Source organism: Protomyctophum bolini (genome assembly GCF_963924005.1).
Source record: "Protomyctophum bolini genome assembly, chromosome: 5".
NCBI lineage: Eukaryota > Metazoa > Chordata > Actinopteri > Myctophiformes > Myctophidae > Protomyctophum > Protomyctophum bolini.
This window is the reverse complement of record NC_137866.1, coordinates 11,367,310-11,394,954: the sequence shown is the minus strand read 5'-3', so window position 1 is coordinate 11,394,954 and position 27,645 is coordinate 11,367,310. Positions and strand designations below refer to the sequence as shown.

The 27,645-nt window shown below is 42.1% G+C and overlaps 3 protein-coding genes across 4 annotated transcripts; 1 reads left to right on the top strand and 2 right to left on the bottom strand.

Moving 5' to 3' along the window:
• The first annotated feature begins 86 nt into the window (after nucleotides 1-86).
• Nucleotides 87-2,425, top strand: amigo1 (adhesion molecule with Ig-like domain 1). The gene is made up of 2 exons (XM_080763134.1): nucleotides 87-219; nucleotides 787-2,425. Exon 2 carries the CDS (start codon nucleotides 891-893, stop codon nucleotides 2,400-2,402), a length of 1,512 nt encoding a protein of 503 aa, XP_080619260.1. The 5' UTR covers nucleotides 87-219; nucleotides 787-890; the 3' UTR covers nucleotides 2,403-2,425.
• Nucleotides 2,426-8,333: 5,908 nt separating this feature from the next.
• Nucleotides 8,334-17,969, bottom strand: LOC308314942 (uncharacterized protein). The gene is made up of 10 exons (XM_080762760.1): nucleotides 17,852-17,969; nucleotides 16,972-17,040; nucleotides 16,520-16,835; nucleotides 14,254-15,194; nucleotides 13,318-13,400; nucleotides 12,427-12,629; nucleotides 10,966-11,152; nucleotides 9,946-10,067; nucleotides 8,776-9,556; nucleotides 8,334-8,422 (listed from the first exon to the last, which is right to left on the bottom strand). The coding sequence occupies exons 1-10, from the start codon at nucleotides 17,949-17,951 to the stop codon at nucleotides 8,408-8,410; spliced, it is 2,817 nt and encodes a 938-aa protein (XP_080618886.1). The 5' UTR covers nucleotides 17,952-17,969; the 3' UTR covers nucleotides 8,334-8,407.
• Nucleotides 17,970-18,389: 420 nt separating this feature from the next.
• sypl2b (synaptophysin-like 2b) lies at nucleotides 18,390-26,205 on the bottom strand. 2 transcript variants are annotated; one of them, XR_013964137.1, is made up of 7 exons: nucleotides 26,072-26,205; nucleotides 25,881-25,958; nucleotides 24,949-25,079; nucleotides 24,598-24,802; nucleotides 23,954-24,145; nucleotides 22,738-23,623; nucleotides 18,464-19,506 (listed from the first exon to the last, which is right to left on the bottom strand). XR_013964137.1 is itself a non-coding variant. In XM_080764750.1 (6 exons), the coding sequence occupies exons 1-6, from the start codon at nucleotides 26,087-26,089 to the stop codon at nucleotides 23,495-23,497; spliced, it is 753 nt and encodes a 250-aa protein (XP_080620876.1). In that variant the 5' UTR covers nucleotides 26,090-26,205; the 3' UTR covers nucleotides 18,390-23,494. The 2 variants fall into 2 exon arrangements, 1 of the variants encoding a protein (XP_080620876.1); XM_080764750.1 differs by having other exon boundaries at nucleotides 18,390-23,623.
• Between the last annotated feature and the right edge of the window lie 1,440 nt (nucleotides 26,206-27,645).

Below are 27,645 nucleotides of genomic sequence, written 5' to 3'. Positions count from 1 at the left end.
GTGTTGTTTGTCTTTGTGTAATCTTTTTTGCGTTTTGCACCGCGCTCTTGGATGGAAAAGGAGTCGGACTGTTTGGCGAGGCTTTCTCCAGTTGCGTCCTCCTCCCTCCCTCGCTGCATCCGTTGTTGTCCTTACATCCCACAGTCTACTGTGCGCAGCAAAACTGTAAACACGCTGTAGCTCTATTGATGAAAACGATTGCCGCATCCTGACCAAAAGGTAGGTGGCTTGCTGTCCATCACAATTTCTATTTGGTAATAAATGTTACTAACTGAAAAGTGACCGATTATTCTCGAAAATAATGGTGCAATGCAACATTTTTGAATTACCCTCGAAAATTGATAAGACCCTGCAAAATAGCATCACTATAGCATGCTTAAATATGAAATGATTGTGCATTCAAATGTTATGGCTATTCTTCTTATCCATTTATTCTACTAGATCTATTGTATTGTATGTGGGGTGGGGGCATTCAGGACATGCTACTCTCCTGAGTGCTGCAAAGACTGTTAGTTTGTGTTTATTTCTGAAACACATGCAATTTTTATAAAGTTTTGTATGCGTCTGGCCGTCTGCAAGTGTCCACATTAGAAACAGAATGACAGAGAGCTAACCTGTCTTGAGAGTGTGAATTCACGTGGAAGTGTGTGTGTGTGTGTGTGTGTGTTTGTGAACTTTGTGTCGTTGTGCAAACAGTTTTAAGTATGAATGTCAGTTATGCCACATGGACATAAACATGATACTGTGCGGCTCTATCCAACACCCATGTTTTCTCTTCCTTGACAGCCTTCTATGAGTGATGCCTGGGATTCCTCCAGCTGAGGTTCCATGCTACTTCCTAAGAAGTGGATAATAAGAGGACCTGTTCTGGTTTTAATCCCACGGCTAGCATGATGCATCCAACCACCAGAGCAGGCAACAGCCTTTTGGAAACATCGCCCGGTCTGAGGAACCACATTAGATGGGTGTTCATCCTCTCCCTCTTTGTGTCCGTCCTTGAGCTTCCGCTTGCAACAGGATACACAATCAACTGCCATAAAACCTGCATTTGCGCTTCAAACATCGTGAGCTGCTCTAAAATGAATCTGACTATTGCCCCCACAGGGATTCCACTCTACGCTGCTGTACTGGACCTCAGCTACAACGACATCACACGACTGCCTGCAGAGTGGAGCCCTGTGAAACTGCCAAAGCTTCACAACCTCCTGCTCAGTCACAACGGCATGTCTTTCCTCTCTGTGGAAGCGTTCGTATATGTCAAGTACCTGCGCTATTTGGACCTGTCCTCCAACAACCTGAGGCATCTGGACGAGTACATGTTTGAGCCTCTGGTCAACCTAGAAGTGCTCCTGCTTTACAACAACCAAATCACGCAGGTCGACCGCTTGGCCTTTGTGGGCATGAGCAACCTTCAGAAGCTGTACCTGAGCCAGAACCAGGTCTCCCGCTTCCCCCTGGAGCTGGTGAAGGATCGAACACGCCTGGAGAAGCTCAGCCTCCTGGATATTTCTTCTAATAAGATCAAGGTCCTGCCCATTGGTGAGCTCCAGCTGCTACCCGCCTGGATTAAAAATGGCCTCTACTTCCACAACAACCCTCTGCTCTGCCACTGCGAACTCTATAGCCTCCTGGCACACTGGCATATTCGGAGGCTCAACTCTGCCGTGGACTTCAAGGATGACTTCAAATGTGTCCTGCCAGGGCCCCAGAAGACCCAAGTGGGCGTGTTTGACCTCAACGACGTCTACATGAATTGCAGCACCTTCACAGAGGCAGACGAGGAGGCATTTCTGGAACAGACGCTTACCCTTGGCTGCGACACCAAGCTCAGGGATGTGACAAAGACCTGGTTCCTACCGGGAAATGTGATGGTAGCACCAGGACGTAACCAGACGGCCAGGGTCTTATCAGACGGGAGCCTCCAGATGAGTCCAGTGACGCCAGAGGACGGTGGGACCTACACGTGCTTCGCGGCCAGTGAGGCCCTAAACGAGACCCTCTACATTGTTTTGAAGGTTCACAACTTCACCATGAATGGGGGTGGCGACAACATGAACACGGCTTACACAACGTTAGTGGGTTGCCTGGCCAGCGTAGTCCTGGTTCTCATCTATCTGTACCTCACACCCTGCAACTGCTTTTGCTGCCCCAAGGGCAAGTCTGGGGGCGAGGACAGCATCCACTCCTCCATGCTCAGTGTGACACCCACCCATGGTGATCCAGTGCTCAAGGCGGAGCTCAACAGGCATGTGGCCTTCATAGACACCAAGGAACTGCAGGGCCAGAATGGCAAGCTCAACCCCAACGGGGATGACCGGGATGAGGCTGGCAAAGGGAAGAGAAAGAAATCAGTAGAGTCCATCAGTTCAGTTTTCTCAGATACCCCCATGATGGTTGTGTGAAGGGCTTGATATACTTTGCGCGTGGTGTCACACACCGGAAATTGCAGCTGTGTCGCGTTCTGAGCTTGTAGACGGGATATTTTCAGTGTGCAACGCCATTTCGCAGCTAAGTATAAATCCAGCTTGAAGGCGGGCAGCAAGGGATTGGATGTCCCATGATTGGATGTATGTAGAGTTATGATACTGTATGATGTAAGTCTCTCAAACTGTGACAGTGACATTGGGTTAGAGGACATGTGTAGGAAGGTGGATCTACAATTCTTTATGCTCAGAGGTATGGGAGCACTAAATGAACTGCCTCGTCGTTTTACAAGGACAATAATAGGACCTTTCCAGCATTTCAAATGTGTAGCACTTAAATATTCATACTGTGAAAGCCTGGCAGTGTAAGTGAAAGTTAGTCTCGTAAATGTAATAGAGGCAATCTTGTTGGATACCAATACTCACTCAGGAAGTTGGACAAAATAGGACAAGATGCACAACATAAAAAAGGAACGTGTATTCAATTCATGCACATGAATTGAATAAATCATATTTATTCTAAGGACTAGATAGAGTTGTATGTGTACTTTAGATTTAAGTATATTTACCTTCCCACGACGACACATGGACAGACAGAGCAACAGATGGCTATAGACAGACCCTTATATCCAGGTTATGAATAGTCATCATAATCCATGAGCCACAGAGAGGCATCATATCCTAAACAAACAAATATTACTCCCCAACAATAGGACAACAGTAGGACTGTATGAATGAGATAGCAGAAACATGGATCTCTCTCTTGTCAGTTATTCACATTCTGTAGCACAAACACCAAAATGACAAGACCATAGCAGGTCAGTTTTCATTCACCTTCATAGCTGATGCCAATCCAGAGTTCAACTCAATTAGTTAGTAGTTCATTGCATTTTCTTGTATTCATACTGTCTTATCACTTCATCATCATAATACATAGAATGATGATATAAAAAAGCTAGCTAATGCAAGGCAGTTCATTGTTTTATATATTGATGTGCTTTGCTTATTGCACAAGCACATAGCCCAGACACTGCACGAAGCCTTACTTTCAATAAGAAATCTAGTGTGTCCATTAGACACCGGAAAGTATTTTGTTTTGACAGACCCATCAGTAAGTTGTGATAGTTCTATATACAGGTCAGGTGCCGTGCTCCACTCAGTGCTTGGTTTATGTTTAACATACAAATCCACAAGGTGCTGTTCACTGCAGGATGACATTCCATGCGGTCTCGGTCAACACAGGAAAAAAAGAACGAAATCAAGAAGCTATAACTGCAAATGTATCCGTTTCTCTTCCTGTATTAAAAATGTGCATGGTTTTCAGGTGTAGTTTTCAAAAAGTCATACAACTTGTGTATTCATATTCATAAATCATATGCTATGTTAAAGATTAAAGTGTTTTTTCTTCCTTCTTCTCAAATCAAACAGCAAACCAACCTAACTGCCCTGTGCTGGTAGCCTGAATGAGTTAATATAGCATTGAATGCCAGTTTGACCACTTTAACCCTAAACACAATTGGCTATTTAAAATGTCATCTGCCATTTAAAAAAAAATCTTATTTTTGAAACATTTAACAACATAAATCTTGTAAGTGGGTCCTATTTTGAGCGCAATTAATTTGGGGGTCCTTGACATGAAAAAGTTTGAGAAACACTGATGAAGACTGTATAGCAGGTACATAAATGTCCATTGACCATTAGACCATTAGGTTTAAAATCCTATTTTTGCTCGTTAAATTAAGCTTTGTCAAATATGTATTTTATCCCCTGCTGTGCTGCAGAGGGAACATAATTATGAGCTGCTTAGCAATGCAATGTAATAATGAAATTATTACATTGCATAAATGTCATATACTGCTTTCATATTACATAACCAGAGGCTGATACTCAATTATGTATGAGGTTGTGCTGGATATTAACCTGACAGCAGAGTTGAGTTCTTAGGCGTCAGCAGGAAAGTCCTGTGTACCACAGTAGCAGCGGGGAGAGCTGCATTCAAAATTAGGACACCCCATCCCCTCTGCCATTGCATTCTGTTAGACAAGATGAGTTTGCCTTGCAAATGTATGCCAGAATCTCCAATGTCATGCATAACAAGTAGGCGTTTCTATTGCATGGTTTGTAATTCATGATACCAAAAGTTAACAGTGACAGTTGTCTTTGAGAAAAGGACATACTTGGCACCGCCAATGGGATCTTTATTGGATCTACATGAATACTAAGCATACCAAATTAACCTAGTCTATCTCTGCACAAACAACAACAAAAACAAACAGATATTGTACTATGAGGTTCAGATTTTGAGACCCATGATGAAAGGGTAATTGAATCTTCTGATGGGATGGGGCTTGCTTTCCTCTAGCTGGCTAGCAACTGTTAAAAGGAATCACAGCAAAGCCTTTATCTCTGCACGTCTGTATTGTGACTACCCCAATTCACTCTGGATTTGTTTGCATTGTCTTGTACAGCTCTACAATTACGATGATACCCTTGCTTAAATTCGAGAGAAATCATTCCGCCAGTTAATGAATGTGATGCCCTTAAAGTACTTTGTAATTTGTTTAAGGAAAATGAGGGAAATGCCTGGTGCAACCAAATAACATTTATTTTCCTACAGTCATCTTATTGGAGCGTGTAATGAGATCTTTTCATATTACAGCATTCCAGTTGCAATACCACTCTTCTAAATTTGAGATTCCCGGTCATAACAAAAAAATCATACCCATTTGAACCCTGCCATTTACTGCATTCACCTTAGAGCCCTAGATACAGTTCAGTATGATCATACTGAATACTATCTGTTCTGCTATTGTAATACTACAGGTTTTAGTGTAAACACGTGTTTTATAAGGGTGGAATGTATACCATCACTGGTGTTATTAAATGGGGCTTTTTCCTGTGTGGGTGAAAATAGGAAGTCACACTTGTCAGAGGGGTGTTGTATGTGATGTGAATCATATCCTCTCACACACAAACACATGGGGATATCAGGTACTGTAAAGTGAGAAAGAGGACCTGAATTAACACAGTACACGCTATAAATAAATACATTTTCTTTCTATCACATATTAATGATGGTAATACGTAAAGATTAGACCATTAGACCATTAGGTCTAATTTAAGATCCTATTTTTGCTCCTTAAATTAAGCTTTGTCAAATATGTATTTTATCCCCTGCTGTGCTGCAGAGGGAACATAATTATGAGCTGCTTAGCAATGCAATGTAATAATGACATTTACCTGAGGGTTCAAGGCCAGGTTGTGAAAGGCAATGTCACACGACCTGACATAGATAATGACTTGTAATAAAAGAAAATACCCATCTTTGGCCGAGTACTTAATGGATTTTATTTCAGCGTGCCTCTAAAGATTGAAAGATATATAGCGTTTTGTATATTTGTAAAGTGTAGTATTGTGAGGGTTCCTAGTTCCTACACAGTAAAATTCTCAGTGTTCATTTATCCATTAGTAACCCTTGAGAGTATACAAATGTAAACAAATCGCTGTACTGTAGCATTGCGAAGAAGAAATGGGTTTTGTAATCTCCAAAGCAAATCTGCCTTCCTGATGTGTACATAATGTAATAATCCTTAATTGTCCGTGTTCAGAATTGATGGGTTGTGTACTGCCAGTGTATTCTTGTATAATCCAATGTTGTTGGTCATTTTGTCTGCGATTGTATTACCGTCCAACTGTTATTTCAGTGTTAACTCCCCAGTCTTGATATCAGCGTGTTTTTCTAATTAGGGGTTGGTTTTATATTGAAGGTTGCATTTGACTCGACATTCGACTGCACTGCTGTAGACTATATTTGAAAAGTCATTGAGGTAACACCTGCCTTTATAATGGCCTTACTCTCGCGTACACAATGTAATGTAAATTAATTTAAGTTAACGTACTTAAACTTTATACTACATATTGTACTTGCATGGGTATTCCCAATCCATTTTGACTATACTTTCACTTTATACACTGTATTGTTACTTTCAATGTTATTTCACGTAAATTAATGTTTACTGTGTGCTTGCAATGTTTCCAGGTTATCACTTCTTAGGCTAATACACTACTGTAAAGTAAATGTTTGCTCAAGTTATTCAGAAGTGCACAGTTGGACATCACATTTGTAGCTATGGATATGGATAATTACCGACCAATGGCCTATTCATGTGATGTTGAACGTGTGTCTGGCAACTTCAACTATTATTGTTCAAGTTGGATAACAGTTAAGTGCAAACAAATGTTTTAACTGTAACTAGTTAGACAACAGGATTACAGCATTTTCTCCATAAACTGCGCAATGCTTACCCTTTTGGACAGTGCAAAGAATTAGGGAAAGAAAGCACTCCCAGTAGTAGCATGTAGTAGTTAGTATGTAACGATTGGGTTAGACTAGTGTGAGTGTGAGCTGGCTGCTATAGAATCTTAACAGTGGTAATTCAAGTTGAATGGCTTTGCATGGTACACTAAAGAGCTTCTCTGACTGCAGGAATAGGTGTAACATAATAGTCAATACTGTGTACAGAATATAATAAATATATATACTTTGATTTAATAATAAAAATATTAAAAGTGTTTTACATCCATGTGTGGTCTTACCAGTTCTGCGGTTTTCTCAGCCTGTAGTTACTGCTACCAGCATTCTGTAGGCCTACATAACACTTCGTAAACATATATATACCATTATACATTTTAACCATTTACAAAATACCACAAGGCAACAATCAGTTTTGGTGTATCTTAAAGCTTAAATTAAATTCATAGTTAAATTAATCAGTTAGTTAACTAATAATTAATCATAGTTAAATTCAGTTTCATATAAAAACATATTCAGTGCTCAATGCATGTTAAACATTACATTACAATATTAAACCAACAGTCATGTACCTAATGTATCAAGAACATTGCGTTATACTCATGTGCATACCTTGTGTGTGTGTGTGTGTGTGAGACACACGCACGCACACACAAAACGTATTGCATTTTCATTGGGAAAATAAAATGTATTTTCCATTTCTGTGATTGGCATATTGTCTTGTTTCATTTAGATGCCTGATGAAGGACCGACTGACCGAAACGCATCAATAAAAGTTTTGTAAGTGAAGACAGTGTGCGGGACTCCCTTCTATTGGCAAAGTAAAGGCAAAGTGATAATGTCTAGGTTGGAAACAGCTTGATGATGATGACACACAGTATACTGGATAATATCCTTTTATACTGCCATTCCTGAATGAAAACTGAAGGGTTGGTGACATCTAGTGGTTGCAAGGTGTAAATACATGGTACAATTTACAATTTAAAGGCATTTAGCAGACACTCAATCCAGAGCGATTTACAGTAAGCAAGAACACCACATGGTAATAGCCTGCATCACATACATAGAAATAGTCATCAAGGATCATAAGCTAAGAACCTAACACCCGTCTAACAGTAGAATATCTGTACAATATAACTACCGGTATAAAAGTATATACACTATAGAATGTTGTGTACTGTCTAGATACTCTACATAATTTTGTCGAGGCTAGGGCAAGTACTACGGCAAGTGCTAGGGGTTAAGTCCGAAGACACCTGAATTACCACACCAGAGCGGTTTTAGGGATACAATGAATTTAATGGATTTACCATACTGACATTTCAATTTAGCAGCATAATGGATAGGTCGAGGTATTTCTATTGCCATACATAATCAGTAATCAACAGAACCATTCAGCTATGTACAAAAAGAGAACAATTGTAATAATACACATACAGTGTACACACACACACACACACACACACACACACACACACACACACACACACACACCTGATGAATTGTGCTTAAAGACCAGAACATGTGCACACATGATTGTGTACATATGACACAGACATGAATGCACAGACACACACATGCATATACACAGACATGCGCTCGCACACTCACTCACTCACTGGCAGTAGTTTTAGCCTGCAGTATAGGCTTCTTCTCCTTTAAGGCAGGCCCCTTAATGAAGTTTTGTCTGCCAAAACAGAGAGAGAACAGTTATCATCTACCAATACTTCAAGGTAGCTCCAAAACGTACAAGTTCTCTTGATGAGCTTAGGCAGAAAGAATGCTGCAACTAAATGTGAAGGGTTTCGATCCAAACACAATGTAGTAGGCTACTGTCACTGTGTAGGCTAGGCAACATTTTTGTAAGAGGAATGTTACCGTCAAAATGGCGATATTTACATTTCCAACAAAGTCACTATTATATAAACCAGGCCATTACAACGTAACAGTTTATATTTCATAATGAATATATTTGTTTTGAAAGTATTCCGTTTAGTTAATAGCATACAGGTAAATTGGCCAATTAGTATGTCCACTCACTCTTTGTGGATCTATAGTCTTCTCCAAGCCCTGAGACAGCACATCAGCCCTGTTCTCCCCCTTCCATGAGAACAGGCTGGAGGTTCTGCTCAGGGAAGCATTAGGTGGTGGTGATCCGTCACTGGTCTTCCGCCTCTTGGCCAGCTGCCTGTGGTCAAAACCCAACAGTCGGCCATAAACCCCTGGCGGTCTCCCCCTTCGGCGTGGTGAGGGGTGGGGTGGGTGGAAGGGTGTGGGGAAAGGGGAACGACTGGCCACCCCTGGCGCGCTTGAGTGTCGGTCTGATAAGTGTGGTGGCTGAGAGGGGCATGGCTTCTTTCTTGGTGAGACAGTGCCGTTGATTGGTCCTTGAGAAGAGGGCGGTTGGCACTTCTCATGGAGGTCCTGCTCCCTGATGAAAGACTGGTCCTCGGCGCAGCTGTGTGAAGGTTTAGCAGCTTTCTCCACTGTGCCACCAGCTCCTAGTAGTCCGAGCTCCCTCAGACGAGCTTTGCTGGGACGCCCGATGGGATTGCGCTGGCGACCGAGAAGGGTGGAGAAGGGTGGTTTGGTGCTAGCAGGAGGGTTGTTCAGACAGCTCTTAGTCTCCGACTGCCCTGAGGAGGTGGAGGAGCAGCTGACCTTGCCTGCAGCTCTGTGGAGGTGGGAGGTGGGAGGAGGACACCTGACTGAGGAGCCAGTGAGAGGGGAAGCTCTGACTCCTGTCCTGACAGAGGATCGAGCAGCACTGCTGGATGTAGTATTGTGTCTCCTGAGACCTGTCGACAATTGAGGTATTTTCCTGTATGCGAAAGCAACAACAAAAAAACGGTTTATTTTCTTATTTCAAAAAGAGCTTTGTGCAATGGCTGTAGCCTCCCAGGGCAAATGCTACATTGCCAATTTGCATTACTCGACAACATTTTTAATTTCATGTAACCTGCCAAATACACACGTTTTAATGCTGTAGTACAGTAATAGGAAAAGAGAACACATTTCCACAAAGCATAAGACAAATCTTGGTTGCTGAAATTGACGGAGAATATTAGACTATAATGCCAATGCCATAGATTCCCTCTCATAAAGCCACAAAAATGGGGAGGATCGTTAAAGGACTGTTAAAAATAACAGTAGTGAAATAAATAAAGAAACCATTCTCATTAACAGATATGAGGAACGACAGACACTTACTTCCACAAGTGAGCGCTGATGTGGCGCTCCACCATGGCACTGAGGGCAAACCGAAGGCGATGCAACCGGCGGTCAAAGGTGAAGATGCTACAACCCAAGGTGTGGCTTCCAAAAGTGCAAAGCTAATGGGATGTAATATTACAGTAGGTCAAAACCAGTGGTTATGTTAAGGCGAATGATCGCTTTTGGATTATACATAATGCGGTAGGTAGAATTTATTTCTCTTTTAAAATAAACAAAACTGCTTTGATCTCATCTAGAAAAGCACACGGCAGCGGAAAACATTTCCAATATGACGGAGGACGTTTAAGTTTATGCATGCTGGCCTGTTCACCTCGGCATCCGAGAGACGGTGAGATCGCTTCAGTCACTGCATTCAAGTGCTGCCGTCTGCTGATTCAGTTGTGCACAGGTTGTACAGTACAACAATGCCATGGCACTATGGGCTGTATTTTGCGTGTCTTAAGTACCAGGTCTTATTACCTAACTTGAGTAAACTAAAGACCTGGAGGCGTGATCAATGCTCTTTGGCCACTCAGAATAGCCAAATGGCATTGATCACGCCTCCAGGTCTTTAGTTTACTCAAGTTAAGTAATAAGACCTGGTACTTAAGACACGCAAAAACAGCCCTATGGCTCTTATCTCTGGTCATTTAGGTGAGCCAGGATGTGAAGCTAAACGAATGGCCTAGTAGTTGTAAATCACTATATACCAAACATTTATTATAAAGTATTAAAATATTCTTGCAGGTTTTGGTACAATTTACAATTCAGGCATTTTGCTGACGCTGGGCGGGAACCCCTTTTGGTGTTTTAACTAAGCATTATGTAATACTTTAGCTATTGAAAAATAGCAGATCTGCAAGCTTGTAGGTCTGCTATTTTTGAAAAATCGTAAAAATGCGGCACAAATCTTTGAATATATATTCTTTCAGAGCGAACGTTTTTTTTGTTTCGACCTTTATTTCGGCCTTTATTTAGGCCTAAATGGGTTAATCCAGAGCGATTTCCAGTACCCACCCCGAGAGGTTTGGGGTGCCAGGGTGTGGCGGGCAGGTCCCTGGCCTCCTCCTGCTCCTCTCCGTCGCTCTCCTCACTCAACAGGAGGCTCTGGTTGAAGGGGTATGGAGGCTCTATGTCCACTTCCTCCTCCTCCTCCTCCTCATCTGGATTACTCTCCAGTGACTCCCTGCTGGGGGAATGCCTGCTGGTAAACCGTAGGGAGCCAATGAGGGAATAGGACTGGTACATTATAACAGTGTCGTTTCACAGGATAAAGAGGCAGGTTTCAGTAGGACAATGTGCTAGCAAGGCACCCCGGATCCCTTCAGACATTTGTATTTTTAGATTGCAATTATGGAAATAAATGACAGATTTGTCAGACCATGTCAGAATTTTCTTTCAAATGGCAGTCTTTAAATAGCTTTTTTGTGTCATTTTAAAATGACACCAAAAAACTGACCAGGGAGGGAAAGACGCAACGAAACAAGTGCTGTTTAACTTGTGTGATAGTTTAGGCTGACCTGGGATCAGGTTAGTGTAGCAGCGACATGAATGGCTGCGTTACTTGTGTGATGATTATGCTGGTTTAGGATCAGCAGTGCAAGAGAGAACGCAATGCGCATGCATACCATGCAAGGCAAGCCAGGACGGGCTGATTTGGAAAAACACCGGCATGCAATTCTACAAATCATTCATCCCGACAACATTGTTGACCTCAACGAGGTGAAAGCAAAGCTCAAAGCAAACTAATATAATGTAAGGTATTATAGCATATTATTCAGCATTAAGCACAATATCGTTCAGGAGATACTGACCAACAAGTGAACAGAGAACTTTAGTTTAGTGGTTCCCAACTCCTACCTCACCACCAGTAGATCAGCTAGTTTCACTACTACATTTGTTTTCTAATTTATGGAATTTCTTCGTGCACACATAAGACATAAAAGGGGGCTTTCAATTCAGCCCATGCCCATTTACGACCACAAATGCAGAATTTACTACATGGTGGAAGAAATGCAAATGTCCCTCCTCTCCTTTCCATGCCATACTGGAAGCACCATTCAAGAGAATTGCTTTTTTTCCGAAGTCTCCTGAACTTGATTGACTTGATGAAATTTGTTTAGAAATCCATGTCGTACACCGCATCTCCACTAGCTAGAGTGCCGGGTTGCGCCCCAAAACTAGCTGATCTACAAGCTCTCAACGCATTGCAGTGCGTTGTGAGCTTGTAGATCTGCTATCTTCGACCATAAGTGCCCAAAATAGTCGCGGGTATGTGCACGAAACGAGCACAACAAATTCACGCTCACATAAATACGCTTGCGTTGTTGCACCGCGACTGCTCCCCAGTGCTCCGCGCAAAAACGCAGGTGTCATTGAAAATGAACTATAGGGGCGTTATATCGCTTCCCGTTTGGAAGTCCCTTGACACTCTCTGCACGTCCCTGGCTCTGATTACCATGTGTCTAGCTCTCGTACCTGAGGATGGGGAAGCAGCTGCCGCGGTTGCGTTTGTCGAGTTGGGGTGGTGATGGCTCTTCTTCGGGGGCCTCCGAATGTGATGGAGAGTCTATCAGTGCCTGGGAGTCCTGGCCTTTAGACCCTGCCCGTTGTTCCATTACCAGCTGGTCAAAAGTCTTACTCCTGCCCACCACTTTACGCCGCTGGTGGATGGAATGTATCTAGAGAGTGGAAGAAATCATGATATGCCAGTCATTGTGTGAGTGTGTGTGTGCATGGGGGGTCCGGTCACATCTGTTATTTTTGCAATAATTAATGGTACGTGTGTAAATAACCTTTTTCTATCGATTACTTCCCCCATAGATATCTTTGGTTTTTGTCCTAAGCCAATAATTTGATGTCCAGCTCCCTATACTCACTATGGAGACACAAAGGAAACTCTTTGACCATCATCACAATCATCAAATGATTGGCTTAGGAATGCCACAAAAACGAAATCCATTAATTAAAGTCTCAATTGGGTGAGTAATCGATAGAAAATGGGTTTTTTTGTGAACTATCCCTTTAAACCCTATATTCTTTGTTGACCAGTGTCCCCCAGGGGTCTATACATGCCCCCCAGTTTTCCATTTACACCCCTCTTTTTCCCTTTACACCAAATCTCTGTGCTTTCAACTGTCATACCGTACTTTTGAATTTGGCCAAAAAGACCCTATAAACTTGTGGACCAAGGTCCTCCGCCCCCCCCCCCCCCCCCCCCCCCCTCCACAACAAATCTATTTGCCCACATGTGAGCTTGTACATTGATTCTTTCCGCTGACTTGCCTTGAATGAAATGCCCAGAATAGGGGCGCTAAGGTTTATGTGGTTAAAAAGGCCATGAGGGAAAGTGAGGAGGAGTGTTTTTACATTGCACATAAGCTGGCGGGTGCACAGCCTCTTCCTTTCTGGATCCAACACGCTGCAGTGTTTGTCCAGGTCACATTCTTTCTCTGGGGAAAGAAAACAAACAGTAGCTAGTCAGCATGCAGAACTAACAAGACATCACAGACAGTCAGATGTTCTATTATGGCTGGATTGGGCCTCTGAGGCACGGGACATTCATTTTATTATCCTGGCCAAAATAATTGTGATTCATGATATTATCCCAATAATGATCAAATGAGGCTTTAGGTACTGCAAGGAAAGAAGAGTGAATGCAAAAAAACAAGGTCCCCTTGCAAAATTAGAGGACAAAAAAAACATTGTGAGTCTGGTCTTTCAATACTTTTACACTGGCAGTTTCATGTCATCAAACAGTAGTGCTAGCCTTGTGGCTTAAAGAGTGAGACGTGCCAAACATTGGTCAGGAGCGGGACCTTCTCGGTTGTTTCAAATCAAATCATCGTTCCATTTGTGGGAATAAATGTCAGCTCAGCATGTTCACTTTTTTCTGGATTTAGTTTAGGCGTGAGAATGTGTCCAACAGGCACTTAACACTCCTAGTGCCAGCACTGACTACAGTCCCGCCACAGGATAACATGGGAAAATAATGAATCTGACGGATCAGCTTGCGTTTCAGATTCATTGACTATGCGACGCGTCTGATACAGTTGTCTGACTGGGGCTCAAGGCTGGACTCAGTGTACTTCAGGCATATCAGTCGCATCTGTGTCCCCGTTCACTTCCATTATGGGAGAAAAGAGGTTGACTGGCACTTAAAGGGCATGAAACCAGTTTTTGAAGTTTATTTTGCAAATCAGGTAAAAGGTGTAGCAGGATAAACATATGGGGCATATTTATTCATTAAAAACTATCTACGAAAGACAGACAGACAGACAGAAGTTTGTGTGTCAGTTAACTTACTGCAAACTTTCTTGTAAGTGCGGCTGTAAGTCCTCGGGATGGGCAGAGGATTGTGTTGAACATCCGATGTCCTAGTCACAGGCTTCTCATCTGATGGCCTAGTCACAGGCTTCTCATCCGATGTCCTAGTCACAGGCTTCTCATCCGATATCCTAGTCACAGGCTTCTCATCCGATATCCTAGTCACAGGCTTCTCATCCGATGGCCTAGTCACAGGCTTCTCATCCGATATCCTAGTCACAGGCTTCTCATCCGATGGCCTAGTCACAGGCTTCTCATCCGATGGCCTAGTCACAGGCTTCTCATCTGATGGCCTAGTCACAGGCTTCTCATCCGATATCCTAGTCACAGGCTTCTCATCTGATGGCCTAGTCACAGGCTTCTCATCTGATGGCCTAGTCACAGGCTTCTCATCCGATATCCTAGTCACAGGCTTCTCATCTGATGGCCTAGTCACAGGCCTCTCATCTGATGGCCTAGTCACAGGCCTCTCATCTGATGTCCTAGTCACAGGCTTCTCATCTGATGGCCTAGTCACAGGCTTCTCATCCGATGTCCTAGTCACAGGCTTCTCATCCGATGGCCTAGTCACAGGCTTCTCATCCGATGTCCTAGTCACAGGCTTCTCATCTGATGGCCTAGTCACAGGCTTCTGCTGTGTGGGTTTCTCTGAGGAGGAGGACAGTGCTCCAGGTAGTAGAGGTTCTGTGGGTTTCTCTGAGGAGGAGGACAGTGCTCCAGGTAGTAGAGGTTCTGTGGGTTTCTCTGAGGAGGAGGACAGTGCTCCAGGTAGTAGAAGTTCTGTGGGTTTCTCTGAGGAGGAGGACAGTGCTCCAAGTAGTAGAGGTTCTGTGTGGCAGGGAGGGACTCTGGGACAAGTAGCAGAGGAATATGTAGGTGATGGAGAGCTCTCCTGAGGGAACTTGTCCACTGATGGTACACTGTAGATGGAAATGGAAAAACACATAAAATGCAGGTTTAATTATATTAGAACTACAGTAAGTGGTATGAGTGGATCATGTTAATAATGTTGTATATGTTTCAATAGTCACACTCTAAAGTGCCATGATACACAAAAGACTGAAGAGTTCATGGGTCTACTAAAAGGGACATTTCACCTCTGGAAGAAACTACGTCACTCAATGTTAATAGTATTTGTAGTAGATAACAGTAGCACAATTTGAAATGTGCACCCTATGGCCGGAAAAAAGATGAAGTCTGTGTGTTTGACTGGATTGCTGAATTCCTACAATGACCATAATGCTTTGGTGCACTGCCCCTCCGTGTGGAGAGGGGGAGGCTCCATGGAAGTGTAACTTGTAGTCCAGGAAGGAAGTGAGACCACATTTTCATGACAAATGTTGGTCATGAACATGGCGTCATGACAAAATATCTAAAAACACATAAAAACCCAGGTAAGTGTTTCTTGTGTCCTAAACATCATTAACCCATTCAGGACGGGAACCCGTTTGGTGTTTTAAGCATTATGTTATACTTTAGCTATTGAAAAATAGCAGATCTACAAGTTCATAGCGCAGCACTTGGTGCCGCGCTACAAGCTTGTAGATCTACTATTTTTGAGAAATCATGAAAATGTGGCACAAATCTTTCAATATATATTCTTTCAGAGCATTTTTAACTAAAATCTTTGCTTCTGGGAGGTCGCTGGAACAACATATTTTCAGATGGGGTCGGCGGCCAAATACATAATAATTTTTGGGGTCCTTGACATGAAATAGTTTGAAAACCACTGTTATAGAAACATAGGATTTTCAGAAAACTGCCATGATTTAGAAGGCATTTGTAGAATCGTCCTCGGGTCTAAATGGTTAATACTCTCCCATCTCCAGCCCACACCAGTTATCCGATCACCCAAACAGAGGAATAACATAAGAATGAACATGATGGAATAAGCTCTGTTGTTACTAATAGTCCTACTTAACATTGAGCACTTAAGTGATACTGATATGTTTGGTGATTTCAAACCTATATACAATTTGCCTTTTACACAATGTACCTGCAGTACTTAAATCCACTGAGAATATTGGCTCTCGAGCCAGCTAGCTGTTGCTTGGAAACAGAACAGCAAGATTTCTTGCCTTTTGCTGTAAACAACAAACCGTCCACACACAGGATATGTAAAATGATGTTGACTGTCTGGAGCTAATATTCTGTTCGGATCAAACTACTACAGACATGTAAAAAGTGTCAAAAGTGACAAAATAGGTCTATAAATAACCGCCAATAATGCAGAATGTCAACTTACCCGACCTCCTCCTTTTGGACTTTAGTGGGTCTGTCTCGGGGGACAACTAGTGCTGCCAAGGGGGCTCCAGTCCCTTGGTATTTGCCATCCTTTTCCTTATCTTGCGCAGACTGAGAAATAATTGAGGAGGACCGGCCAGTCCTAGGTCGCTGCTCAGGGGCTGAGGTGGTGTACTGTTTGCAGAGCTTAGTGACGGGCCCATGTCGCCTCTCACAGTGCATTTCAAAGGCCTGCGGTTTGACCACCTGACCACAGTGACTGCACACCACCAAGTAGAAGTCATCATCAGTTGGGCTATGGCCATATATGGGCATATCTATGCAAGAAAATATAAGGTACAGAAGAAGTTACTTGTCAGAGGACTGACTATACACCACTAGGAGTGGTCCTATACTACTCCCAGTGATGTACTGACCAAGTTATTGAAAGATTTTCAACAGCAGAACCCTCACCCTCTTTCCCAAGGGTCATGGTCTCTGCGCGTTTCTTCCCATACTTGCTGCATTCTTCCACATTCAAGCCTGCTTGATGCAAAAACATTCAGTGTTAATGCATGGTTGCCTGGTAGTATGTCATTCTATGCCAGTGGTTCTCAAACATTGTCACACATTTGAGAGGACCAAGTTGTGCCATAAAGAGGTTTTGACAATATCTTTTCATAATAGCCGGTCTCCACCTCACAAGTCACAGTGCCTGGTTATTTTAAATAGTCGAATATAGTAAAGGCTTTAGGTGTTGAAACATATCCTCATCCCCCCCTCCCCTCCCCCTTTGCTGGGGACCCCATGGAACCCCTTATGCCAAAATGAACTAGCCCACTAATACGGGGCACACTCAAAATGGGAAAAACACTTAACTCTATGAACATTTTGTTATCTAGCTTAGCCGAGCCCTGGATGACACTGGCAGTTTAGCTGGCCAAATCCCTTAAGTAGTGTTGTGAGTTGTGTTGTTGTTGTTGTTGCTGGTGTACGTGACGGTGATTGGCTAGCCAGTTGCACCTGCACGGCTGCACTTAGGCTGGCTGCGTCTGGTTCTGGCGCCTCACCTCACACGTATATCTGTCGAGTTGATTTTTCTCCATTTCATTTTTTTACTGAATTACTGTAACATGTCGTTGGTTGTCTTGATTGTTGGCTGACAGGGTACGCAGTACTAGACTACAACAGATTGGCCAACTCCTCCAGCGCTAGGACCCAGTGTGGGTCTTTTGTTTGGGTTGCGCTTTTTAATGTTGGGACAGTGCTTCGCTGCAGAAATTAAAGAAATCACAGTGCAACGACATCATAATGTGTGACAAAAAGACACCGTGGAGATGCGGGTATGGCTCACCTTCCGATGATAAAATATTAGCCACATGATCTGCCCATGAACTCCAGTTTAATCCAACAAAATCGTCGAGGTTGGGATTTCGCCGATCCAAAGCGGCCATTGCTGCTCTTCTTGCGCGTTCACGACGAGTTGACAGACACCATCAGTTCACGCACGGACGGCACGCGCATCATAAACGCGTCATGAAGTTCGTGCACAGGAAGAGGCAGCTCAAGAATATTGGTGAAACAATGAATGAAGAAATAGACACACACACACACACACACACACACACACACACACACACACACACACTTGGGCATGCCTGACACATAACTCCATACAGGAATAAAGGGACACAGAGAGACAGATACAGAAATATCCATATATGGGCATAAAAAGGACACAGACAGAGCCAGGTTTGATTGATTGATTGAAATATGTATTAACAGTTTGCAGAATTACAGTACATTTCAAGCACAAACTCAATACAAAGACTGTTAACTGTGAGTGGATGACCCAATTAAGCATTACACTTGTTTACAAGAGGGTCCACCTTGTTCAATTCATCAAAACATTTAGAGACGTACAAATAGACACTTCGAATTCATCATAAAGGAGGTAAAAAGGGAAAAGAAACATATACAGTGAGGGGGAAAAAGGCTTCTACTTCAGGCTGGGGCATCGAGATTGGTAGTGGCACCCCAAGAGACACCCCAAGTGATGCAAGCGAGGTTTGGCCCTCACTTCTTCCTGGTGTTGTTTGTAGGACGGTTGCCTATCCAGGTGAGCAGTAACTTATGGGGCTTGCTGGAACTCCAGGCACTATAGTTGTCAACGGATTACAGATATCATACCACAAGTTCCCTATTCGCTTCACTGTTAAGATGGTATGCTATTTGTTTAAAAAAAGCTTTACACCCTGTATACAGCATATACGATGCAATGTATGTGACATAGCTGTTTACAAAATGCTGTACCCCCTCCAACTGTATATACTTTCTCCATTTTCAACAGTTTTTATTGTATTTTGCCATGTAAACGTTTTCTCATGCCAATAAAGCTCCTTTGAATTGAAATTGTATGCCAGTGCGCCACCATAATAAACTAAAATATGGAGGCATGTTAATGGCCAGCATTTGACAGAAACCACACATTTAAATAACAAATACAGCTCTTCCCTTTAATAATGTCACAGAATGTTTTCATAGATTGTTTTCATAGATAGCATTAGCTAGTAGGAGTCATTTAAAAACAATCGTAATGCACTTCATGAAGCTAGCCAGTATATAATATATCACGTAGAATGGAGCCTGGAGGTAGAAGAAAGGTGCATAAGAAAATACCCATTGTTGGCTAGTCAGCTAGTGAATTAGTTATGAAGAAAATATAAAACTTAAATCAGAATTATAAAATTGCTATCAGAATCATGATAGGCAACAAAGTCTTATGCACACCTGGTAGGCTCAGAGACGGGTGCGTAGGCAGGGTTCAAAGTATTAAAAATAAATGCATTTAGGCCCTCATTTATCAACGCAGTGTACGCCCAAATATGGGTGCACGCTGGAATTACCGCAATTCTCGGCATTTATCATTCCCGCATGAACTTGAACGTGCGCCGCCCAAATATCACATCAGGTCGGGAGCTGTCGTAGGCTTTGTCCTCACCTGTTTTTCTGTCGTAGAAAAGCAGAGCGGCATTGTCTGACCAGCTGACAGGCATCTAAACATATGTTTTCACTTCTAAAATGTATATAAAACTAATACATATGTGTAAAGGAATGTCCTATTAAATAAAAAATTCAAAACAATGTTGCAAGTTAGATGCTTAGTGTTTTGCATGAGTGCATAGGCCTATACATGCGAGGATTTGCGCTGCCTGTGCTGGAATAGTTTCATTGCGAGGCGAGCGGGGGAAACTGTAACTATGGTTTCCATAGGTTGTTTGGTCGTATTGCAGTTGATCATGTCTCAAAAACGAGGGCGAGGCTTGATTTCATAGGGCGTGCCAGATTGATTTCAGCCGTCACATTTATTAACGCTCGGAACGAAATTAAGGAAGGCTCAGCTACTTGCGATCATTTCATAAATGCGTGCCGACGTGTACTCCAAAAACGACAATCGAATTTGAGGCAGATTTTACACTCCATTGATAAATGAGTGTTCATATTGCAAGTGCAGACGTGTGCAGGTTTTGTGCACTACATTTATTTTGAATAATCAGAACCATGATAACATTTGAAAAGTTATGTATGCAAAAATTACACAAATAAAAAAGTCAATAGTGACTCGTGAGACAAAGACAAAGCAAAAACTGTTATTCAATCAACTTAATGTATTTTAAATTGAATCTCAATGGCAAAATAGTTAAGGTAGGGTAAGTTTTTTGTTAAAACGGTTAAAGCACTATATTCTGATATTCTTACTATAGTGCATGTTTGTTCAACAACAGCACCCTCGCCATTTCTCCAGCTCTTTAACACGATGGACGCCAAAACGCTTCAGGTTCAGATTTAACCCTGGAGGTCGCCGAACCCGTCAGATGGCGGGTTGTAAGGTTTATATCAATACCAAGCAGCTAAAGCTCAACACTAACCTTCCGTGCTGCCCAGGCTGCTAGACAGCGCCTACGTTCTTCCCATCGTGAGGATCAATGCGCATGCCTCCCATAAGGATCCACTCATTGTTGTTTCTTTGTTTTCTCCGGAAAATACTCCAAAGTTGTTGAAGTTCCGACGTTCAGATGTAAATAGTGATTTCTGAGTGCATCGCGCCAGCCATGTTACCGCTTGTTGTGAAATTTAACACATGTCGGCTACTCGCTACTGCTCGAAAAAGCTTTTGCCCCTCCTCTTGTTGTATTGGGCTGTGTAGCCTGTGTTGGTGGAAATGGAATGGTGCCTAAATCCCAGCCACTCGCTCACTCAAACTCGATCACTCCAGCATGGATGTGTTATGGTGAAATTGGGGACCTGATGATATATGCGACAATCGTGTAGACATCACATAAAGTCAGTTTCCGGATGTGAATTATTGCGAACGCAGTGAGCACTTACTATGAGACCTAGCAGATCATGTCTGTGTGTGTGTGTCTGTCTGTCCCGCTTTTGTGCCCATATATGGAGCTGAGTGATTACGTCACCATGACTCAGCCATAAACATATAAGGAGTCCCCAAAGCAGTCCAAAACCCAAATATGTACGAGCTGTGTTCGCTTCCCGCGTTTGCGCGTCTTACTGGTTGTAGTTTGTTGATTAGCAGAGTTCAAACTTAGCGGTATTTAGGCCACGTATTTAAAGAACTCCTTGTAAGTTCTGTGAAGTCCACATATTTCGGCAGCTCATCAATTTCACTGTAACACTGCCATGCTGGAGTGAGCAAGTGTGAGTGAGCGAGTGACCGAGATTTGGGCTATTGGAATTTGGCCTAGGGGATATAGCTGGCTGCCTGCGGTAATTTCAAATGAACACCAGGGGGGCGCTGAAAGCTGAAGCCAGAGAGACAGATGTTACTGAACAAAGACTCCATAGCAATGATTACCGAATTATATTCAGAATATATAGTTATTTTAAAAAATATTTAAAAATGTATTTTAATTTAACTAAGTATGAGTTATTCCAACACTGAGATAATGCAAAAAATAATCCTGTTTACGTTCAAGGACATAATCTCATATTGCAAATCCAAATGAAGGATGATGCTAGAAGGGCACTGCGTCAGGCAACCATCTGGCACTAGTGGCAAGCAAACTGACACTGTGGGAGCCAACCCAAGGTGTTTGTTTCATAAGAATCCACCATAGACATGTTATGAGCTACTTTCTGCTAAGAAATTCCGTGCCATGATATTTTTTAATTGTTGGAGTTTGGAAGCACTCGTTTTTACCAACGGGTCGCGCTGCTGCTTCCTGCAGTATGTGCACATTCGAAACAGGTGGTATGAGCACTTCCAAACTACAACACTTGATATAATCACCTGCACAGAATGTGGATTTTTATGAAACAAACGCTTTGCAGATTGAAATAAGATAATTCACACAGAATATTCAATAATGATTCCCCCAGAGATCTCTGATGGAGATTTACTTCATATGCTGTGGCGCTGTCCTTGCTTGGAGGAGTTCTGGAAATAATTTACATAGAACAACTTCAGAAGTAGTAGTGTGTGACACAGTACCTGATCCTAGGATCTGGATTTTGGGAGACACGCGCGTTCCACTCCACAACAGGGAGTTCAGTGCCCGGCCTTGAGTGCCCTATATCTCCAGTGGAGCTGGCCTGTTCTAACATCACAATGTTGTTCTGACATCTGCATGACATGGAACTCCATATATGGGCATAAAAGGGACACAGACATAATAACTGGGTGGGGCATGCATTTCCAACTTGCATGTTCCAAGTAGGCCAGTGTCCAACGGGCACCGCTCTAGCAATGTATTTTGTTTGTTTGTTTTTTGTATCATTGTGGGAAAAAAGACCTATTTCTTTAAAAGAAAAGAAGAAATAGGATAATTCAAGGTTGCCCTACAGCTGCAATGTTGGCGAGTTTAATGTTGTTTAATACAAGCAGATCGGAAATCTCAATTTGATCAATGGGTTGTCAATGGAGGGTATTGCAACTCTAGATGCAACCCATTATAAAAAAATCTAGTGTTGCAAATTGCGGCTAGCAGAGCTCAAGACCTCATGCTAGACAGTAAGGACAGTAAGGGCAGCGATTCAGGAGTTGGCTAGACTGCACTCTAGCATCACGAATCCAGATGGATCAAAATGCAATAACTAAAAGCAAAATACAAAATTAAATTAAAGCTGGCACTCCGTAACTTTCATGACAGTCCTACGCAAGATTCCAACACCACGCAAGTGCTCACATTTTTACCACCGATATATTAGAGCACACCTACTTACTGGCTGGATACATTGAAATTTGACCTTCTTCAGGCAGTACCACTTCTGAACCAGACCCTACCACAGGATCAGAACAGAAGAGCAGGGAGACCAAATTACAACAAGTGTTATTGTATTAACATACTCTTCCATACATTGTATTTACCCCAAAAAGTTAGTGGCACATTTAAGTTAACTGTAACTAACTACACTTAAGTTCCTCATGCCTGCAAATTCCAACTTAAACTTGTTGTTTTACGACACTACTGATTTAGTGTCTACAACAAAAGCATTTTAACATCTTTAACATATTTTGTTTTTATTTATTTGAAATTATAACACACTAATAGACCACACATCTGACAGAAAGTGCAAATAATACATTTGCTACACACTGTATGCAAATAATTGGATTCACTTGACATTGCCATGTTATGTCACTATTAAGCTAACACTAAATGTAACACTTCCATGACTTGTGTTTAAACCCTGACATTTTCAGGGTTGCATTACAATTACAACTTTGTTGGCTGCCTTTTGAATTACTACATTTTCCTACTTTAATTTAAGTCCAAGCTGAGTTTCAATACCTTCCGAAACGTATACGTTAAAACAACAACACCAACAACAATGACCTGAATACAAAAATGCAGCACTTCCAAGGAGAAATGGAAATGCATACCTTATAATATAGGACATTTTCCTAAGAAGAGATAGTACCAAATGATTCATTCAGTGCCACTATGCAAGTGACCTATGAGATGAGGAAGCTGTGCAGTTATGATGGCCTGACTCCTCCCTCTGCATCTGCATCTGCAGGCTGGCTAGTAGACTTGTGGAAGGGCGTCTCCTTGTAAATAAACCAGCAGTTGCTACCCCACAATATGAGGTTGAGAAAACCAAAAATCTGCCAAAAGGGGGTTAAAAAAGAAGACAGATGAATTCCAACATCTGAAGCCATTTTGCACACTTTAAGATTTTTTTTTTTATCATAGACCTAGAATGATTAGACCAAGTGTTATCACAATCCAAAATGTAGCCTGTGGATTCATGGGGCTCTGGCATTATTACAAACTACAGGCTGAGGCTACACACAGAAACAGGAACAAAGCGTTTTTTACAGTTCAAGGACTCGAAGAATCTGAAGTACTTCTGCTAGATGACACTTAGTTGTGATATCATTGACAAAACCTTGGTGTCTTTATTCTTAGCATAGACCGAGTTGCACATAGCTTACCACAGAGGCGTTGAGTCGACCCATATGAGGTACAGCACCTGCGGTGCAAGTGTTTACAATTTCCTTGCAGACATTTAAGTTAGGCATTATGATTGAAGGACTGGTGGCCCACTTCACATCAGTCAGTCCTTTGCCCCAGGCGGAGGATGACACCAACCACAGAAAGGCCAGGGTTGCAGTGGCCAACAAATCCTTTTGGCAAAGAAGAGGATAAAGAGCTCGGTACAAATCAATTAAATACAGAAATTAGTCTGTGACAGTTTCAGTCTACTGTGAAGGCTGACTATTGGAGTTCAGGGGATACACCCTCTCTAGTGTTTAATTTACACAATACTGCTAAATCCCCTTCTATGACCTTCTGCTGGTTCTAGCCTGTATGAAGCACAGCATAGAACAATAAGCAGAAGCATATATCAACATCAAGAAAACTAACATTTCATGCATATGATCCAAATAACACTATTTGTGACTCTAATGTCTGAGAAGGGAAAGCCAACTTATAAAATTACACTCACTGCCTTAGCTAAATTTGCACAAGCTCACACGTTTAGCTTGCTTGAAAAGTTAAGTTATGGCTTTCTAACTCATTTCACTATATGCTAACCAAACATAATCAAAACAAAAATAATTGAGGGCAAACTTACCACGATGGGGCCACGACTAGACTCCCTGTATATGTGTTGGTAGCCCAGGTAGACGACCAGTGTGACTGTGCTATAGAGAAAGGCGAACACTCCAATAGAGACATAGAACTCAGCTGAAGACGAGTGATCTCCTATCAGGTAGTTATCAGTGGTGACAGTGCTATTGATCACACAGTCAGGGACTTTATATGGATTTGCCAACAACCTGTGAAGACAAAAAATGTATAATACAAATAAGCATAATCTAATCACCCTTAACTCACTTCAGACGACTTAAATAGTTGTCTGAAGTGTCATTTCAAATACAATTGAAACACATACCATCACATTTACATTTATGTTTGCACACACCTGAATGGGTAGCTGAAGACTGCAGTGATTGTATGCAATTTATTACTGCTGCTTTCTCCTTTACACAGCACAGAGAAGGTTGTGCTGCCAGTATAGCCGCTAGTGGTGGCGAAAGCAAAAATAGAAAATACCTGGAACAAGACATACAGTATAGTATTGGTAAATAAGGCTTGTTGTTGGTACAGTATAGCTTAATGGACACAGAGGTTGTCGTTCTACCACACAATTCAATTCAAAGGAGCTTTATTTAAGAAGGGATACAGAATTTTGTAAACCACACACACCACTGAGCTTCAGACAGGAAATCCACCAAACCACCTACTTGATGTCATCGTCATGTGGATGTGTGTGGTTATACGGATATGCCATTACTTTTATATATTAAACTGTTCATAACTGCATGCCTTGCATCATTCCAAGTAGGCCAGTGCCCAACGGGCACAACGGGCACAGCTCTATCTATAAATGCACCAAGTCTCTGTACGTGTATATGTACGTCTGTAATCCAGGAAGATGCATTTCCAACTTTCATCTTCCAAGTAGGCCATTGGGCGCTCTTGTAATGTACTTAAAAAAACATGGCAATAGTGTATAGCCTACAATTTTCTTGCTAAATTAGCTGATTTGTTTCATCATTCTGGAGCATAATGCCAGTTAGCCCCATCTAGTAATTTCTAGAATAGTCAGTTTTATTTTACCTAGATAGTTTAACTTAAACTTCATGAAAACATATACATGAATTCTCATGTATACCATGCTGCCAGCACGGATAAAAATAAATAAAAAATAAAATAAAAGAATAGTCTCTCTGTCCGAGCTTTACGTCACGAGACTCAACATGATAATCAATTTGGAAAGTATTCAACTGTGTGGGATGGACATTCTGCATCTATGCATGGCCTATGACTATGAGATAAAGAAACTAAACTTACCCACTCCAGCACTCTGATAAATGCCAATGGTTCTTTCAGCGGGCCCAGGTCGAGAGAGAACCCGGTCATCATAATTTTCTGATGATGAAAATACACAATGTCAAGGCAGTCATGGGTATAATGTTACAGCTATCAAAATGTGTTTGTCAAAAAAAGTGCACTAATTTTGCGCCACAAATTAATGTCATTACCTGAGCGACGCTTTCCATTTCTGCTGACAAAAACCGTTGATGTGAAGATGAGATTTCTTTAACGGTTCTCTGGTTGTACTTCTTTAGGGATTGTCAAACTTTTTTCCAACTTCTGCAGCAAGCGTTTCATAGTGGTCTACACGTGACCAGTGGCGTTCTTAAAGTGACACACACGGGGGGCGCTGCTAAAGAGGGTCACCAGTGAAAGTGAAGGTCTGATTAGTGATTATATTTGCATACAGTGGGCCTTTTTTAAATCATTTCTTTAAGTGCCTTTTGACAGAAATGTGCTAAATGTTATTGTCAATTTAGCCTATATCAAGATTCAAGACTATCATAGATTATGTATTATCGATTTTGATAATGGATATGATAGTCTTGATCCAATTGTCGACTGTTTCGACTCACTAATGATATTTTAGTTTTATGAGGATGCCTGCCTGCTAGTTACGTTCTAGGCCTTGAATATATGTATATTTGTTAGATCATTTGAGTTACCATATTATAAGTAAATAATAAATATAAGGTAAGAACATAAGGGTGTTCATTCATTCATTCATGTGACGCTTTAACGACTAATTTGTGTATAGTCATCGTGACAAATAATTTACATTCTTATCAGATACTGCAAGTGCATTTCAATTTCTGCGCGTGAGTGAGAAATCTGCCTGGGGAAATAATAAATAAGCATTGCAAAGGCAGATGAAAGCTGGCTACGCGAGGCTAGGTTGATATAGTTGATAATAACGTTGGGCTTGGCTACTTGGCAAATACCACCACGAGAGGGCACAATTTCATCGTAATGGGAGTACATCTCATAAAATTGGCCTTTTTCACCCAGCGCAAGTGCATACATGCTGTTCATCCCATGACTCCCGTAGTGCCCTCTATTAGGGTAATCTGATCCCATTCACACAGGCAGTGAATGTAGTAGATGGCCTCTCTGACACAATTACAATGGCATTAGCCCTTCCTCTTTTTCGGGGCTCGCTGAGCAAGTTAAGCAACACTTGCTTCCAATGGGCTTCCATCCATCCCATCATATAATGCAGGGCCTTCTGAAACACAACAAGTGGTCAGAGCAGGAACAGTTGAGCACTTGTAGAAAGCCAGTCTTCCCTTGTATCACAGAGCACATCTCGAAGGAATAAGAGTGCCTTTGTTCTCCACCTTTTAATAGTTGACTGGGCTGCCGTGGGGGAGGGGTTTGCACTGCATTGTCCCCAGCTTGCAGAGGAATGCTGTAGTGCAGAATAATGCTAGAGTGGATGGCAGTAAGGATTATGGCATAAGGGATAGATATAAGGTACATCCAAGTCATTTGTTATAACATTTAAATAAGTGATTGTTGTGAGACCAATATGTGGTTTATAGAAATAGGCTAAACTTGTTCAGCAACCTTTTCTGTAGAGTGGGTATATCATGTCATCACTGCAAACTTGTCCGACTGGTGGTACCACCCCAAAGGCTAAGACATGACAATCAGAGTTCCATATCATTCCTTTAGATACCACCAGTGTGGTGCTATCAATTATCTGGCTAGTGTGAAAGTGTGACTCTCTCCCAGTGACTCA